General features: G+C 35.5%; 2 protein-coding genes across 3 annotated transcripts in view; both read right to left on the bottom strand.

Annotated features, from left to right (window-relative positions):
- Positions 1-5,423, bottom strand: part of LOC112057838 (uncharacterized) — a 39,924-nt gene extending 34,501 nt beyond the window's left edge. Inside the window, exons 1-2 of one of the 2 annotated variants that reach the window (XM_024098425.2) lie at positions 5,241-5,423; positions 981-1,062 (exon numbers count right to left, since the gene is read on the bottom strand). In XM_024098425.2, the coding sequence (XP_023954193.2) occupies positions 981-1,062; positions 5,241-5,326 (168 nt within the window). In that variant the 5' untranslated portion in view covers positions 5,327-5,423. The remainder of the gene's footprint in view (positions 1-980; positions 1,063-5,240) is intronic. The other variant, XM_052886297.1, reaches the window with a different exon arrangement.
- Positions 5,424-10,851: 5,428 nt separating this feature from the next.
- LOC112057837 (uncharacterized) lies at positions 10,852-17,685 on the bottom strand. Its single transcript, XM_024098391.2, has 3 exons — positions 17,528-17,685; positions 14,213-14,409; positions 10,852-13,534 (listed from the first exon to the last, which is right to left on the bottom strand). Exons 2-3 carry the CDS (start codon positions 14,397-14,399, stop codon positions 12,660-12,662), a joined length of 1,062 nt encoding a protein of 353 aa, XP_023954159.2. The 5' UTR covers positions 14,400-14,409; positions 17,528-17,685; the 3' UTR covers positions 10,852-12,659.
- Between the last annotated feature and the right edge of the window lie 251 nt (positions 17,686-17,936).

A 17,936-nucleotide genomic window follows, 5' to 3' on the forward strand; every position in this document is an offset into this window, starting at 1 on the left:
GTAGGTTATTTAAATACATAAGGAAGAGTAGTGGACCTAATATACGTCCTTGAGGCATGCCATGTCTAATGGTTTGTTTTTTAGATAAATATTTAGTTTCAGTTCGTCAATTTTATTTGTGTTATTTCTTTCCTATTTATGAGGTATATTTTTAATAAAAATGCATTGCCTCTAACTTCATATTTACTTAACTTCGTCAATAGTATGTTGTGGATAAACATTATCAAAAGTTTGCTTAAGTCATAAACAATGTTGATATAATTATATAATTAGTTTCTTGTCTATGTTTGTCATGACATTATTAGTAAAGTGATAAACATCCGTGCTAATCGTTTTTGTTTTTCGGAACACCATTCGATTATCGTTAAATACACCGTGCTAGTTTCACCGTCTGTAAGATACCCTGACAATTATTAGTCCAATACAAGAAATTTTCATTCATGAAAATATTTAAACATCCTGTTTAATTCTGTTTCGTAAGTATGAAGTCTAAGTGGTGGACTATTAGCCTAGCCCTTCTCATTCTAAGAGGAGACTCGAGCTCAGCAGTGAGCCGAATATGAGTTGATAACGTTAAGAAAAAACATAATCAATTAATTAATAAGCTGCCAACCGAATTGTTAAATTATTTTTTTCAGCCACGGCAGCCAATCTCATAGTGAGATTCATATACCTACTCAGGAGATATTATAGTGCACAAATGTATGCGTAAGCACAACTAAACTATTTTGTCCTTCACTCTCATACTCCGATAGGTGAAAGATCAGAAGCAGGAGGCTTTACGTGCTCTCCGAGGCACGGGGTGTACCAACACAACCAACTTCCCAACTCCAGTCTACAAAGATTTTTCGTGTAAGAGAAATCGCAATTACGTACTTTTTTGCCTGACCCGGGATTCCAACACTGGACCTCATTGTCCATAACTGAAGCAGGTAACCACGGGACCAGTTAGTTAGTTATTAAGAAAAAACAATACTTACCATGCTAATGATAGCAAAGATGAGGGAGCCGGTCTCCACTTCGATGCAGTGCATACATTTTCCGCCGTAGCACAGGCAGGAACTGGAAATTACTTTTAATAGTAAAAAAACACACTCGTACCACAGTAGATATAATAAGCTCGTACGCCATATTGGATTTAAGTCACGTGACTATTTTATTCGTATTCCTGACAGCAAACCCTTTCATTTAATATCCATACCATGGCGGTGGATTTCAAACAGCTAGTCCGCCATCTTGGGGAGGCCGCCCTAATAGGATTTGTAATAATGTTTCTTAGCTAGTCATGTATTGTCATCTTGTGCAAAATTGCATCCTAATCGAAGACCGGGAAGTGGGTCAAATTAAGATTCCAAGATTTTGTATTTTGGTGTACTGTTCAAATAATAAATCACTACATGGTTTTTCAATCGTATTTTCTCATAAATCATCTAACGTAGTTATATCATCAAAACTACCTTGACTACGCCATTTTACATAAAGTGAAAGTGATATGTTGTTTTTACGATCATCTAACATGCTTATTGCTTATTTCAACAAAATTACGTAAATAGCGGATTTTCGTCCAAATAAAGTTACAAAGTACTTGCTACTATCACTAATACACTACCTAGGTACCTACTGTTGCAAAAATGAAATAAGATGACAAACGATGTTGACAATACGATGACAAAGTTTTTTTCAGATAGCATGGGTACGGTGACGGACGCCTGTATGACGTTCATAATACGTACTATTATCGTGAATCGCGACAAACTTTCATGAGTGAAACGAACTGTCACCCGCACCACCCTACATGAAACGAACTGTAGTGACACATTATAGTCCGGTTATTTTAGACATTTGAAGTTACTTAAATTCCCAACGAGCTGAAAATCAGTAAGATTGTTTAAAATATGATTAAAAATAAAATTTAAAGTTCCCCATATTTCCCTCGTAAAGAAAATTTTTTATTCAAGGTCAAAGGTCAAAAAAATGAGTTTTTCGCGATTTTCAGTAATACAGTAAGTTTAATCATAAATATACCTAAAATTTTAGACCTCAAAATTATCTACAAAAAATGTATCAATACTTTTTTCCCTACGACTTACCGTTGCCGTTAAAACTACCTGCTTAGATAAGTATAGATATATACATGTTTCTAGGGGTTCAAAGTGTAATGAATGCATGCCCAAGAGCGTTGCGGCGCCCAAAGTATAACTGCGGTGAAGCCAATGGCATGCTCTTTAGTAATAATGTAAAATATCCCAAAATTTTTATTATACTCATGAAAAATATTGGCTGCACTTGACAATATTGCCAATATTGGTATATTGGTTCGGGATGCAAATAAGTCAATTTGTGGTTTTCTAAAAAAATAAACTTCATATAGACACCTTTCACCATAAGACACATTCTATTAAGTTAATTTGTTGTGATACCTGATCGGCTTCTATATTTTGAAATTTGTTGGTATAGAATGCAAACAAACATAATATATTTCACATCTCGAAAATTATTAAGCAAGTGTACCTATACTTTAAACTAACTAAAACTTTACGCCCTTATCTCCAGATGGGCATCCCTGAATGCGACACAGTTCTTTACTATTGCAGACCACAAGATTGTTGCTCCCAAAAATCCTAATAATAACTTTGTTTTTGTTTTGTTTTTTTTTTCAAAAAATAAATTAAAGATAAAATAAGATAAGCTATTATACCCATGCGACTAATCTTATATTTAAGTGAGTAAAAAACCATGTTTGACGCCGATAACTTGCTTGCGTAACTGTCAATGGGTCGACGCATAACAAAATCGGGCATTTAGATTTTGTTCTTGCAAAACGTTTTAATAAATCAAGAATTTTAAACGATTCAAGTGGAAAGATACTTATGGTGCCCAAAATATTATAATAAAAGTGAGTAGCTAAAAGGAAAGAGATCAGTGAAGGAGGTCTTAAGAAGAAATTAAAGTTTTCCTCGGGGACACCATCGCAGACTAACAGATGCACATGCTCTTTATGTTGAAAGAATTTATCTATTGTCCTTATAAATTAGTTTCCGTTGTAAAATTTTTGTTATCTTAGCGTTAAATGTATTATTATTATAATTAGATGTAGTAATTAGTTTTAGATGTAATTAGGAAAATGAGCGTTGTCCCGCCAACAAACTGCTTGTTCAGTTTGGCGAGAGAAAAGAATAAGGAATAATTGTTAAGTCATATCAATGTTAAGTTAAGTCATTACAATGTTAGTGAAGTTAAGTCATTACAATGTTAGTTAAGTTAAGTCATTACAATGAAAAAAAAAGATAATTCATTAAGAGTTTTTGAAGCATCACTGAAAATTTAACGCTTAAAATCTTTCAGGTCTCTAAAATATTATTAGTCAAATTAATCAAGTATTTCTGTTTTTACCAAATTTAGTCAGGCAAAATGATGTCTTTTTAATTTTATTTTATTTTTTAAATTAATGGATTGTTTATGAGCTGAACACTTTTGACGTTCGGGGCTCAGGTAGATATATAACCAAACATACTTTACAACTATAGGTACCTAAAATAGTACACAAAAAAATTGGGATAATTCTTTAATCGAACAAATAGGCAGCATGATGCATTTATTAACTAACTGCATATTAATAAGTTTACGTAAACTCCTTAGGTTTTATTTAATTCATATCTACGGCGTTATAAATAAAACCTAAGGACCTGTTGAAATTAATAACAAGAAAAAACAAATGTAGAGTTTTGCTGACATTGTTTTGTCTTGTCTACGTAAGTATTTCTTATATGTATATTATATTTATCATATAATAGATATATCGTCGAGATATACCTGTTATTATTGATTTATGGCCTTCCTTACATAAAAAAATAATTTATTTCATTAATTTTGTAAAATCCATGTATTTTGTAAAAAAAAGAGAGAAGATGTAAGATTAAGATTTTTTAAACGATTTTACGGAGTTTAATGAATAGTTTTGAATAATCATGAAGATACTAGCGAACGCCCGTGACTTCATCTGCGTGGAATTTAGTTTTTTAACCGACTTCCAAAAAGGAGGAGGTTCTACGTTCGGTAGTATGTATGTTTTTTTTTTTTTTTTTTTTATGTATGTCCAGCGATAATTCCGTCATTTGTGGACCGATTTTAAAAATTCTTTTTTTGTTTTATTTAATTTAATTGAGTTAAGGGAACTGCTCAACGGTTCACAGTAGCTACCTTGTGTTTGGATTTGATACATTTGTATTGATGAGAACTTTCCACCTAGATGGGTTGTGACTGTATTAGGGATCTGATGATGAAGACGAAGGATAGTTAAGGGAACTCCTCGACGGTTCACAGTAGCTACCTTGTGTTTTGACTTAATAATTTTGTATTGATGAGAACTTTCCACCTGGATAGATTGTGACTGTATTAGGGGTCTGGTGATGGAGATGAAGGAGAGTTAAGGGAACTCCTCGATGGTTCACAGTAGCTTGTGTTTGGACTTGATAAATTTTATATTGATGAGAACTTTCCACCCATATGGATTGTGACTGCACAGGGGGTCTGGTGACGAAGACGGAGGACAGTCACCTTTCACGTTTTTCTACATATTCATATTACGTGTGGATAAAGGAGGAGTGAAATTTTGTATATGAGTTAAGGTAGTATTTATAAAATTGGGATTGTAGGACAATTTCAACAAATTGCTTATTAATTTTTGTTCACACTCAGTAGGTCTGCTAACACTAAAAATTAAAAAATAAAAATTTTAATAAAAAAATTCAACCGACTTCCTACTCAAAAATTAACCTAAACTAAAAAGCAAGAAATAACTTCTTACCTATGTACTACCTTCTGATCAGTTTGAAGGCGGTGCCAAGCCAGTGATGTTTTAATTCAAGCCGTTTAAATTACAAAATTTCTGTAGTTCTTTCAGAAACGGCTTTAATTAAAACATGACACTGGATTGGCACCGCCTTCAAACTGATCAGAAGGTAGTACATAGGTAAGAAGTTAATTCTTGCTTTTTAGTTTAGGTTAATTTTTGAGTAGGAAGTCGGTTGAATTTTTTTATTAAAATTTTTTACAAATCCCTCGGGAACCATGGATTTTTCTGAGATGAAAAGTAGCCTATGTGTTAATCCAGAGTATAATCTATTTCAGTCAACTTGGTTCAATAGTTGCGGCGTTAAAGAGTAACAAACATCCAAACAGGCATACAACCATACAAACTTTCACGTTTATAATATTAGTAGGAAGTAGGAAGAACTGACCTGATTTTTCCGAAGCAACTTCCGATGACTACAATATTGTGTAATACATTGCAAAGTGAGAAAAAGTCATGACAAAAAGAACCCATAGTTATACACTGTTACACTATTACACTTATTTTTTTTAAATATGAGTACGTGCGGACGATACCACGCTGGAAAAAATACTGAATTGGTACACAGACCATAGTACACATAAGGCCCATAAGGGCCCGGGGGGGAGACGCGGTCAAGGCGTACGCCCTAGAATACATTCAATATAGGGAACGATAGGAACCTTCTGCGCGTGGTTTCTTCCGTCTGTCTTGATGATGAGCAGGGTTGTTTAATTGTTTAATTGGTATATAGCCTATGTAAATAAATCGATTATCTAAAGTGCGAATCATGCCTATTGGTTAAATGAAACTACCTAGTTATTTGCATCTGAAGAATGAAGCGACGATCATAATTATAATCTTGAATTGACCGGACTGGGTATCGAACACATGACCTCTCTATTGAAAACAGTAGGTATAACAAACTGCTCTAAGAAGATCGTCAAAAAAGGTTCATGATAGTTGGAAATTTATTATTATTTTGGAGGATCTACACTCTACACCTACCTAAGCTGATATAACAAAAGTATCTACCTGCGACCAATATATTTTGCAAATTAGTGAAAATGTAGAAATGTTTATAACTTAATCGAATAGAAACTTATCGTAATATTATCATACTTATCGTGCAATAATAAACGCTCAAAATACGGGAAATACGATGCATCATAGGCATCAGCTATGGGTGCCTAGATTGCAAAGCATCTACAATATGCATTCAGTAATATTGTGCATATTTTAATGAATGTTTAATATCCTACTCTAGTAGGTATAAATAAATATGAACAAAAAGTCTCTTGTTATTTTTTTTTTTCAAATAAACACAAACAGAAACTGCAAAGTGCCAACTAAATGTCCGCATCGACTTCGTATAATGGAAGCGATAATGGTGGGTTTAATAAGCGATGGTGAACGAATGATTGAAAAAATTTGTAGGTATGAAATTAAAGCTTTTTCTGCGTAGACGCCGCGCCGGAACGCTTTCGTGACTTATCATGAATGGAATGCAGATAGTTTTATCTCACTCGTTCGAATTAGGGTGTACGTGAACTTTTGAGATATCAGGACACTTTATTTTCCATATCAATCAAGTAATCTGTGATTAAATTCAATACTTCCGTACCCAAATAGGTACATAATTATTTTGTGAAAATAAACAACAACCACAATACAACGGATTTGCGCTCTCGCTCGCTCATCCGTTCATTTGTGCTCCGTGTAATTATCGATTTAAAAAAAAACATACATACAGCCGAACGTAGAACTCCCCCTTTTTGGAAATCGGTTAAAAATAGTAACGATATCAGTGCAAGTGATACCAAATAGTAGATTGTTATACAAGGGGCTAAAAAGACCCACTATATACGAGACATAATGAACCCTAGAACCCTAAAAAAACTTCCAAGTTACCCCGTTATAGGCTGCATCGCCAACCTACCTACCTACCTAAACAGATTTTTTGTCCCGGCCCATGGCAGGCACTTATTTGCCCCGACCTCAGCCTGTTCCCATTGGTCGGGCATCGGGTTCGAGCTATTTATTATCTCGATTGTAAATGTGTGCGTGTGTAAGACATGTTTATGGAGCAGTCACAATGTAAGCAACTTTTTTTGGAAGGCTCACTTTGAAAGCTTAACAATGTAGCTCGTCGATTCTCTTTCTACAAACAATAGAAAGAGAAAACGGGCTACTACAACTAATAACTACTTTCCTGCCAAATTTTCAGTTAGTTGCATGAAAGATGAAGGACTTTCATACAAACTTGGGAGAGCCTTTAGACTTCCCTTATCCGGCCCTATCGCATTGTTTGTAATAGACGTCTACCAACTTTATACTACCTTTCTCCCTTTCAAGTGGGTGAAAGGTGAAGGACTTTCATACAAACTTGCGAGAGCCTTTAGACCTCCTGAATCCAGCCCTGTCGAAAAATTGGTTTGAAGGACGTCTGCCAACTATAAACTATCTTCCTGATTTTCAAGTTTGTAGCTTGTAAAATAATTCGTCCACGTTTCAAGTTATATTTTTGTAAAATGATGAATGGACTATTTATTACTTAAAAAACATGGGAAAATATTAACAGGAGGGGATGAAATATAGGTTGAAAGTTTACATCAGGTTTCATGAGCTAACGCGGACGAAGTCGCGGGCGTCCGCTAGTAACATAAAAACCCTCAACACCTAACATTTTTTCACTCCAAACGTAGGCCAACTGTAACTATGTGAGCGTAAGAACTAATTACTTACCTCGCCAACACGCACACAAGCGTTCTTAACATAGCGTAGCGATGCGTCAAGGGCTCCCATTTCGGGGCAATTAGAACGACTGCGTCTGCACATTATCTGTGTTATAAAGCCATGTAAGGAATCTTTCACTTTGTAACCCTCTGAGGCCCTTAGGTAACGCTCAAATCGTAACGATTTTGGAAATGCACACGTTTTAGCAGGTAGTACCCATTGTTTTGTTTTTTTTTTTTATTTTAAATAGGTACTTAAATAAAACAATGTTTCATGGTACTAATCGGCCATCGGTTGTTTTACAAGACGTTAGGTAGGTAGATACTCTCCGATGCAAACTATAAAACGTTTCGGAAATTAGCTGCGGTAATGTAGGTACGCATGTGGCGATGGAGGGAGAGATACCTTGCCACTGCGTCGTTACATACCGCTGATACCTAAAACCTGTTACAAAACGTCATAAAGTTTGCATGGTACCTACTGTACAAATTATAATTTTAAGTTAGATAAATTACAACAGCAAAGTACATAACAGGGCTTATAGGTAGGTACCTAATTATTTTATAAGTAAACTAGCGGACCCGGTCAAGGTTCGCTTTGACTCATTCCCTACCCCTATCCTATTTTACTCCCACCCTACTCCTACCATTCCTTTACCGTTTGAAGCACGTGGTAGGTATTCAATCTCTTAAAATCAGTTCTGGATAAATCTAAAAGCTAATTAAGCAATTGCTTATGGGTTATGGCATCACCTTTAGGGGGGCAAAAACTCAGAAAAAAACGACACGACGTATACGAAAGTTTAATCAAATTAAAAAAAACACGTGTTTTGTTAATTTTTTTAATTTAGTTTAGGTATAGTTCACTTAAAGACACATGGGCCAATAGGAGAATATTGCTTAGGGCATCAAGTATCCTTAATCCGGCATTGCTTTAAATGTTGATAAAAAGTGCATGCCCCGGACCGGATTCGAACCTACATCCTCCAAAGCAGAGGTCATATCAACTCGTCTAACATGGCTTACATTAAAAATCACAGCCTCGGCGCGTGGCATTTTTCCAGCTCTTCCACTCCACCCTAGTTACGCCACTGATCACTGTTCCGCAGTATCTGAATCGTCGGAATCATCGAATTTAAGTTTCCTGATGTTTGCGGTGTACACTTTAAGATGTTTTCGCACGTTGTGTCTTCGGCCACTATCCTGAAGTGATTGCTTGATGGCTGACGAGAAACTGGCAGGCGACATCGGTGATTGTTTTGTTTTTGATTTTAGAACTGTAATAAAAAATAATTTATTTAGATAATGTAAAAGAACTGCGAACATAGCTTAAAATAAAATGTGGCTTCTTCGGATTTTGACGGCCTTCGTGGTGCAGTGGTATGCGCGGTGGATTTAAAAGACGGAGGTCTAGGGTTCCTCCTAGATGCAGGGTTTCTTAATTCAGGGATCTTTCTGGTGAGAGGCTTTGGCCTTGGCTAGTTACAAAAGCGTACCGCCAAGTGACTTAGCGTTCCGGTACGATGTCGTGTAGAAACCGAAAGGGGTTGTGGATTTTTATCCTGCTCGCTGTTCCTATTAAGTTAGCCCGCTTCCATCTTATATAGCATCATCACTTACCATCAGGTGAGATTGTAGTCAAAGGCTAACTGTAACTTGTAAAGAATAAAAAAAGAACCCGTCCCCGCCAACCCGAATGGGAGCAGCGTGGTGGTCCCAAGATCCATATTATCTTTTTACTCGGAAGAATTATTATCGATATTAAAATTATTATCTCTACTTACAACTACGAATATTATTACTAACATCGCTTCATAGAAATTAAACAATAATCAATAGAAAACATATCATCATCATAATTATCAACCCATATTCGGCACTATTGAGCACGAGTCTCCTCGCAGAATGAGAGGGGTTAGGCCTTAGTCCTCCACGCTGGCCAAATGCGGATTGGCAGAATTTACATACGTAGAGAATTGAGAAAATTCTCAGGTGTGCAGGGTTCCTCACGATGTTTTCCTTCACCGTTTGAGACACGTGATGTTTAACTTCTTAAAATAACTGAAAAGTTATACGTGCATGCTCCAGACCAGATTCGAACCTACGCCCTACGAATCGAAGGCACAGGTCATAACCACTGGGCTATCACGGTTCTCGGTTCTCTGCAAAACATATGTATAATTAATTTACCTTTTGCAATCCTGCGTTTTTTGCATTCACTATTATATTCTTCTATGCGTACGCCCAGCTGTGTGCAGATTTCAGATAAATTCAACTCCATTTTTTTCAAGTAATCACGGCAGAAATCAAAAGTAAACTGATTGTCTGTTGCAATCAATACTACATTTATATATAGATAGCTTTAATGTCTTGTATGTAATTAAGCTACTACGAAAATTAATCTATATAATTAAGATAATTGGTTTCCAAATGATTGTAATTACTTAATCGGTTCTAATGCTTTCACAGTTACCTTTGCAAGCAATCTTTCAAAATAAGGATATATTTAAACAGGGCAAGAAATTACGAGTAAATGCAATATATTAATACCATATTGCACATTATAAGTTTCTTTTTTGAAGACCTCTGTGGCGCAGTGGTATGCGCGGTGTATTTACAAGACGGAGGTCCTGGGTTCGATCCCCGGCTGGACCGATTGCGGCTTTCTTAATTGGTCCAGGTCTGGCTGGTGGGAAGCTTCGGCCGTGGCTAATTACCACCCTACCGACAAAGACGTATCGCCAAGCGATTCAGCGTTCCGGTACTATGTCGTGTAGAAATCGAAAGGGGTGTGGATTTTCATCCTCCTACTAACAATTTAGTCCGCTTCCAGCTTAGATTGCATCTTCACTTACCATCAGGTGAGATTGTAGTCAAGGGATGACTTGTAAAGAATAAAAAAAACCGAATGTTTTAGACAAATTACAAAAAAACAGTGAACATTCCCAGATATCATAGGTTTAATTATTATAAATAATAAAAATCTAATATATAAAATTCTCGTGTCTTCGTTGCCATACTCCTCCGAAACGGCTTGACCGATTTTGATGAAATTTTTTGTGCTTATCCGGTATCTATGAGAATAGGCCAACATCTATTTTTATACCCCTAAGGGTAGGGTAGGGATAGATTAGGGGTAGAGTAGGGATAGGGTAGAGGTAGTTGAAAGTTTACATCGAGATTCACGCGGACGAATTCGCGGGCGTCCGCTAGTGTATTATATAAATTAAAATATTAAAATGTTTATCATCTACCTCAATTTTAATTTTAATTAAATAAAAAACATTATAATATATCAAAACCATGCTTTATTGAAAATAACGGATTTCTTACATGTATACACAAAATATAATTAATAATAATCAATGTATACCAATTTCGACTGATATAATATTGTCAACACTGTACTTTAATACGAAATTCAACTTACATTATAAAAGGCACAATTTTCTTTCAAAAACCACATAACATAAAACCTGGGCCGTAAGTAGGGGGGGAGGATTGGATTTTATAAAAAATATTAAAATACATGTACATTGCATATAAAAGTCATAAGATTGACGTAATTTTAAATGCCCTCCCTATATATAATAAAACAGTTATTTTATGTAGTACTGAAATATTTAAACGGCTCATCACTCAAAATGATTTTGACAGCAGTACAAAAAGTACTCTTATGGACTCAATACTATTCTTAATTCGAAATTAACACGAGTTGTGCCGTTTATCAATTTCAGTATTAGGTATAACAATTTTCTTGATCTAAAATCAAAAATTACATTTCAGTGATTAGCTATAAGCAATTAATCTAGAAATATAGTTCACTGATCATAAAACTTACATATCATTCAATTAAATTTTAATCACGATCAATACATTTAATTATATTTAAAATGAATTTTATATCAACAAACCTATTAAAAAAATCCTTTAATGTTTTAACATTAGGTAACTTCAAAAAATCATAATAACGGTATGTAACAGCATTGACATTAAAATTGTAAATGCATAAGAAAATATATTGTTTAAACAATTTTGGCACATTTTAATTTTTTCAAAAAATTCGCATCAATAATTTTGAGGATCTGAAGTTAGTTTGAATTAGTTTTTCCAGTAATAAAATTTACAATTACAAGCTAAAATAGACAGTCTTCTGTGGCGAATACATTAAAAAGCGAACAACGGAGAAGTAAAGTTATTTGACGCGAACTTTAAGATACGATTTAACGTCATAGAGCACTGGATGCGGCCCTGGTTTCAAATATTAATTAATTAGTCACATAGTTTGTCATTACAAATAAAATTACGACTACTTACAAAATTAAGTCATTGTAATTACACATTAATTACGTACTGTAGAACTTAGAGCATCAGTCTCATAGAAGTGATGTACATTTTTTTAGAGCTAACACCTACTTAGTATTTATTTATTCAGATTTATTCATAATTCAAAATGCCAAAATGACTACCACTGTATTTGTCACGTAGACTTTATTACACAAAAGGCTGCTTTTAAGTACCTTTTATCATACTTTAAGATACATATGAAAGTTTATCACAGGCGTATATAGAGTGCGTCGGGTGGGCCGTGCCCACCTTAGAATGGACCTTTGCACACCCGAGGGTTTTGGGCTGCCGTTACGGAATTCTATTATGATACTAATTATAGACTCGATATGGGGGGCTAGGCCCACCCTAGGAAATAATTCTAGATACGCCAATGAAGTTTATACAAAAAATGGAAACAAGAAGAAAATCTTAACATAATGTGATAAGTAAAAAAAATACATGGCTCTTAAAATTACATTAACATTACACTGTTTTAACTGGTATTGATTTTATTATTTAATAAATTTTGCTAAAAATAATTCAAATGAAATTAATCAAAAACATACTTTGATGCATTTTTAATATTTTTTCAATGATCTTTAATAATCAATTTCTTGATTCACTATTCATGATTGTAAATTCATTACTTTATTATTACTAAGGAACTTTCATTATTAAAAGCTCATAATAATATGTAGAATTTAAGGCACTAATGTCAACATTTGTAATGCATCAAAAAAATTTGTTTAGTCAAAAAATATTAACTACAGATCTAGCAATTGTCCGCTAACGTATTTGAGGCATGATTGGACGTCATCGCTATCTGCTTCCAAATCCTGAAGCTTTTCTTGGACGTCCATGAAGAAATCCTTGCCGAAGCTTCCCTTTTTGAGTGCAGTCATGCAAAAGTTAGTGAGCGCTTTAAAGCACTGCTTCCTCTGAGTATTATGCGGCTGGTTGTCCCACACAGGTGTTGCCCTGACATAACTCCAAGCTAAGAACACGTAATTCATCACCGATTCCCAATGCTGGGATTCAACGAGCACTTTTCCTTGCTCAACAAGACACTTTTTAAACGCTGTCAAATGGGTAGCAACTCTAGAATATGCCGGGGAATCGGTTTTGGAAGTCAATCGTGATGTTGGGAGACTTTTGAATATATTCGACTTTAGGTAACACAATTTTTCCTCTAACGGTGCCAGATCTGGTGCTGGCATATCATGACGTATCTCTTGCTCTATTTTGGGGTGTTCGTGTGTTATTTTTTTAATCATGTGTATAAGTTGTGTTGGACTCAGGCCTTTTAATGCTGTGTCTAAGGGTCCTCTGAATTCACACTCCAACGTTCTATCAAGTCTCGATCTTTTGATTGGTGGAGTGCCTTTGATTGGACTGCTGATTTTGAACTTTTGTGGAGTGCTGATATCGCTGAAGTCTATTTTCTCTGGTGTGAGGGGTACTCTCTCAGCATCTCCTAGGAGGAGACGTTTTCGGGGTGTAGAGCGTAATGTCACCCCCAGTTTGAGGGGTGAACTTCGTCCTGGGGTGTTTTTGGGTGGCGTACGCACTGCGGAGTAGAAAGTTGAGTTGCGTTTTATGTCGATGTCTGGAGACCATGTTGTTGGCAGACGCTTGCGCCCTGTAATGCAAGGTAAATTGAAAACATTACTTCCAGAGTCAAACAAACTTCTAAAAGCAAACAAAGTATATCAGAGGTATGCTTGAAAGTTGTCTTCTTCTTTGAATAGCAGCTATGCAGGTCTGTCAGCAGTCCCTGTATCATTTTGAACCTCATTTGATATATTGTTGCAACTTACCAGATTTGCCTCCAATTTTGGTAGCAGCCACAGTAGCAATTATTTATAGGCTTACCAGTAACATGCATCAAAAACATATCTCATGAAGAGAAAAAGACATGGTCAAGCCAGGACGTGTTGCCATGTGGCACGTGGATTGTCCTTCTACAAACGCTATCGCTTCGAAAATTAAGAAATGTATGGGAACGGCATTCACTATCAAAAGATCACGTAATCAAGTTGTCAATAGGATTTGTCATTCCCATACATTTTGTTAGTTTTTGAAGCATTAGCTTTTGTTGAAAGAGAATCCACATGCCACATGACTAAGGCCCATGCTCTTTTGTACCAATAAAAGAGAGAGCAATATTTTCGGATGCGCCACTATTGACCGACATTTGTCTTTCTGTTGTCTCGAGATATGTCGTGGTGCATATATTGGGACGTGTTTTATCATCATCCTACTTATGATAAACCATCCTAGAAGAAAGGAATGAAAGAAAGCAGTAGCATGACAATACCTCTTTGCTGTATAAGAAACTCATCAGGCGAGGGCGCGGGACTGAGGTACCCGGGCGGCAGGGAGGGCGAGACCTCCCGCGTGTTGGTGACAGGCCTCAGCGGAGTGACGCGCAGCCGGTCGAGTCTCGCAGGGATCTCAGCCAGAGCAGCGCGCGTGCGCCGCGGGGCCTCAGGCGAGGCCTCCATCTTTGCTCACCTGCATGGTTAAAAAACAATATACATATTTTAATGAAATTGGATGTACAACTAGTGTCATGATACTTGCATATCATAAGTGTGATTAACTTATGTGTCATGATACTTGCAAGATCGGAAATATGTTTAATAATGTACTTATTACATAGGTACTAGTATAGTTCGTCCCACTCTTATGTGCTCGTCCTTGCCTCCTTTTCCCATCTCTGGGGTACCACATCGATCGAGTAGAGTGGAAAAGTCTGGAGGAGGCCTATGTCGAAGGACAACCTGATTGCTCTGGTGTATAAATTAAGTAATAGTATTAGGTATAACATATGTATTCAGCAGTCAGAGAAAAAAGGCTATTTTTATTTATTTTATTTTATTACTACTTCACTTACTAGTATAGTTATAATACTAATAATTACTTATAATAACTATAGTATAACTCAAAACAAAAACGATTTATATTTGAAAAAAAATTCAACACGTTTTTTAACCTTTTAGATATACAATTTTGAAAAATCTTGAATAACATCATTATTTTTCTAGTAGTATGCATATCAATTTTCTCAATGCATAACAAAAAATGTAGCTTGAAAAATTAAGGACTCTCAATACAAACTTTTGAACCCATACTACACCCCCAACATAATTAAAGAAGCAAATCTATATCTATACTTATATTATAAAGCTGAAGAGTTTGTTTGTTTATTTGATTGAACACGCTAATCTCAAGAACTACTGGTCCAATTTGAAAAATTATTTTAGTGTTAGATAGTCCATTTATCGAGGAAGGCTATAGGCTATATTTTATCCCGGTATTCCTACGGGAACGGGAACCACGCGAGTAAAACCGCGCGGTGTCTGCTAGTGGAAGATATTTTTCTGGCCCCACATAAGTAGGATAAGGTCAAAAAGAAGTAACAGATAAATCATATGGCCCTGCAAGTGATAAGACTGTGCCAATAATATAACATACCAACACAGCACAGACATATAAGCACAGCACATGGCATATAAGCACCAAACAGGGCAACCACAACCCTAGGGCATATAACCACAACCATAACCACATAGGCACAGCACACAGGGCATATATTGAGGGCATATAAGCACTGCAAAGAGCATAAGGGCACAACACAGGGTGTGTAAGTCTTACATAAATACTCATACCTTTAAGCCATTTACCTGAGGTGGTAAATGTTGTGTGCTTGTTATATCACAGGTTTTAAAGTTCTGTAAAAATATTTTACTTCTATGACAGGGTGATATTACACCAGTCTCTAGATCCAGACTACTGATCCATCCACTTAAATAAATAAATATGCTATAGATGTTATCTATACTTATAATAAAACTGTAGAGGTCAATTCTGCATATGAAATATATTTCCAAAATAACTATCAGGGGGTGATTAGTGTTCAATACTGATGCCAAAAATGCAATCAGTAAAATTTTCGTCTGTCTGTCTGTATTTTCGTTATAGAAACAAAATCTACTTGACAGATTTCAATGAAACTTGGTACAATTTTTCTTCATACTTCTAGGCAGGTTGTAGTATACTTTTCATCACGCTATGATCATTAGGAGCAGAACAGTGAAGGGAAATATTGGGAAAACAGTAGAAGTTACTCCATTTTTACAGTAAGGGCTGGATTAAAGAGGTCTAATATTTAGGGTAGGGGTGCTTGAAAGTTTACTTTGAGTTTCACGCAGATGAAGTTGCAGGCGTATGCTAGTATATTATATATTTATTTTAGAGTGTTTTTATTTATTCTTCTATCATAATCATATTTTCCAATGATTACTGTATTAGTCTAATAAAATTCTTTTATCATAGTGTTTACTACCAAATTCCTAGAAACGGCTGGACCGATTTTAATGAAATTTAGTGTACACATTAGGTAGTATAGCCAACATCTATTTTTGAAATTCCTATAATTAAGTGAATAATTTTTAAGGTAAGACAATGTTTTCTCCTTATTATTGCCTCTGTCCTCAAATGACTACACAGAAGACCAGTGCTATACTGATTGATCCACCACAGGTATAGCAAATGCTAAGTGGAGAACATTTTGGTAACACACACTTGTGTCAAATTTACTCATTTTCTTTCTTTTAGAGTAATGTTGCTTAGAGTAAGAAATAACTTCTTACTTCTTCTTTTTTCTGGGCCGTTTCCACATTTAGCCATGTGATTGGCCGTTGTGCGTGCATAACTTCTTACTTATTACTTCCCTATATATAAGATCCATTTTTTTTTATTCTTTACAAGTTATCCCTTGACTACAATCTCACCTGATGATGCAATCTAAGATGGAAGCGACCTAACTTGTTAGGAGGAGGATGAAAATCCACACTCCTTTCGGTTTCTACACTGAATTGTACCGGAATGCTAAATTGCTAGCCACGGCCGAAGCCTACCACCAGCCGATCCTTACTAGTATCACAAGTTAAATAAATTGGCAAGCCTCAATAGCTCTGCAGTAAGCTAATCAAACTCAAAAGATGTCATGGGTTTTATTCCCACAAACTTTTTTTTGTTGTCAAAATTGTCCTATCCACTCCCAATTCTTCAAGAATAAGGGAACACTATAGTCATATTGTTTAGAAGACAATATGGTAAATATGGTAATGACGGCCACATGGCACAGTGGGTAGTGACCCTGTTTTCTGCATCCACTGCTGTGGGTTTGATCCCCACAGCTGGTAAATATTTCTGAAGAGCATGGGCGTTTTTCAGTGTCTGGGTGTATTTATACTTTATATAAGTATTTTATGTAGTATATAAATATATTTATGTATTTTGGGAGTGTCATAAATTACATTTTAACCCCATATTTTCACGAAAAAGGGTGAAACCGCACGGCGTCTGCTAGTAAGTCAGAACTTAGTTAACATACTATTGAGCTCTTATTTTTCTAGCTTTAAGGTTTTGAGAATTATTACCGAGATATATTATAATGAAAGTCATAAGATAATACTAGTTATGTTATTATGAAGAATAAATCAGAACATCGAGTTTTGTTTAGGCTTGGCTAACATTTTGGCTCCCATTGATTGGACAATGAAATTCCTTACATGCAAATAATGTTCGCAAACTCACGCATTGTTTTATTAAATTTAATACTTACTTGGCCAGTAAATCGTCCTTTAGACCAGTCTATTTAGCGTAACTTTTTAACTTACACAAATAAATTAGATGTAAAATTGGCGCACAAATTGACACTTGACAGATGCCGGATGCGCAACAAGTAAACGTCTATTTTTTATCTATGCTCACAACCACAACGGTCATTTTGAAAATTAAGTTCAGAAACCTATAGCTCTCTTCACATTTTAATAAAAACCATAGACAGAGAATGAACATATTTTATATTCTGTTAACGACTAACGTAATCTGTGTAAAGCTATACTCGAAATTTACTTAGATGACTTTTTTACACAACAATAATGGCCGACTATGAATCAAAGACAATCAGTAGGGTTGAGAAGTTAACGGCGGGCATCGGAACGATATCAAGTAGGTATCGTTATAACTGA

The sequence above is a fragment of the Bicyclus anynana genome, chromosome 16 (genome assembly GCF_947172395.1).
Source record: "Bicyclus anynana chromosome 16, ilBicAnyn1.1, whole genome shotgun sequence".
Taxonomy (NCBI): Eukaryota; Metazoa; Arthropoda; class Insecta; order Lepidoptera; family Nymphalidae; genus Bicyclus; species Bicyclus anynana.

What these genes read in the sequence shown, in the direction of transcription:
- LOC112057837 (XM_024098391.2), bottom strand. Translation starts at nt 14,399, where the DNA reads ATGGAGGCCTCGCCTGAGGCCCCGCGGCGCACGCGCGCTGCTCTGGCT. An exon ending in GTTTCTTATACAGCAAAGAG is followed by an intron (nt 13,535 to 14,212) that starts GTATTGTCATGC and finishes CTTGCATTACAG; the next exon opens with GGCGCAAGCGTCTGCCAACA.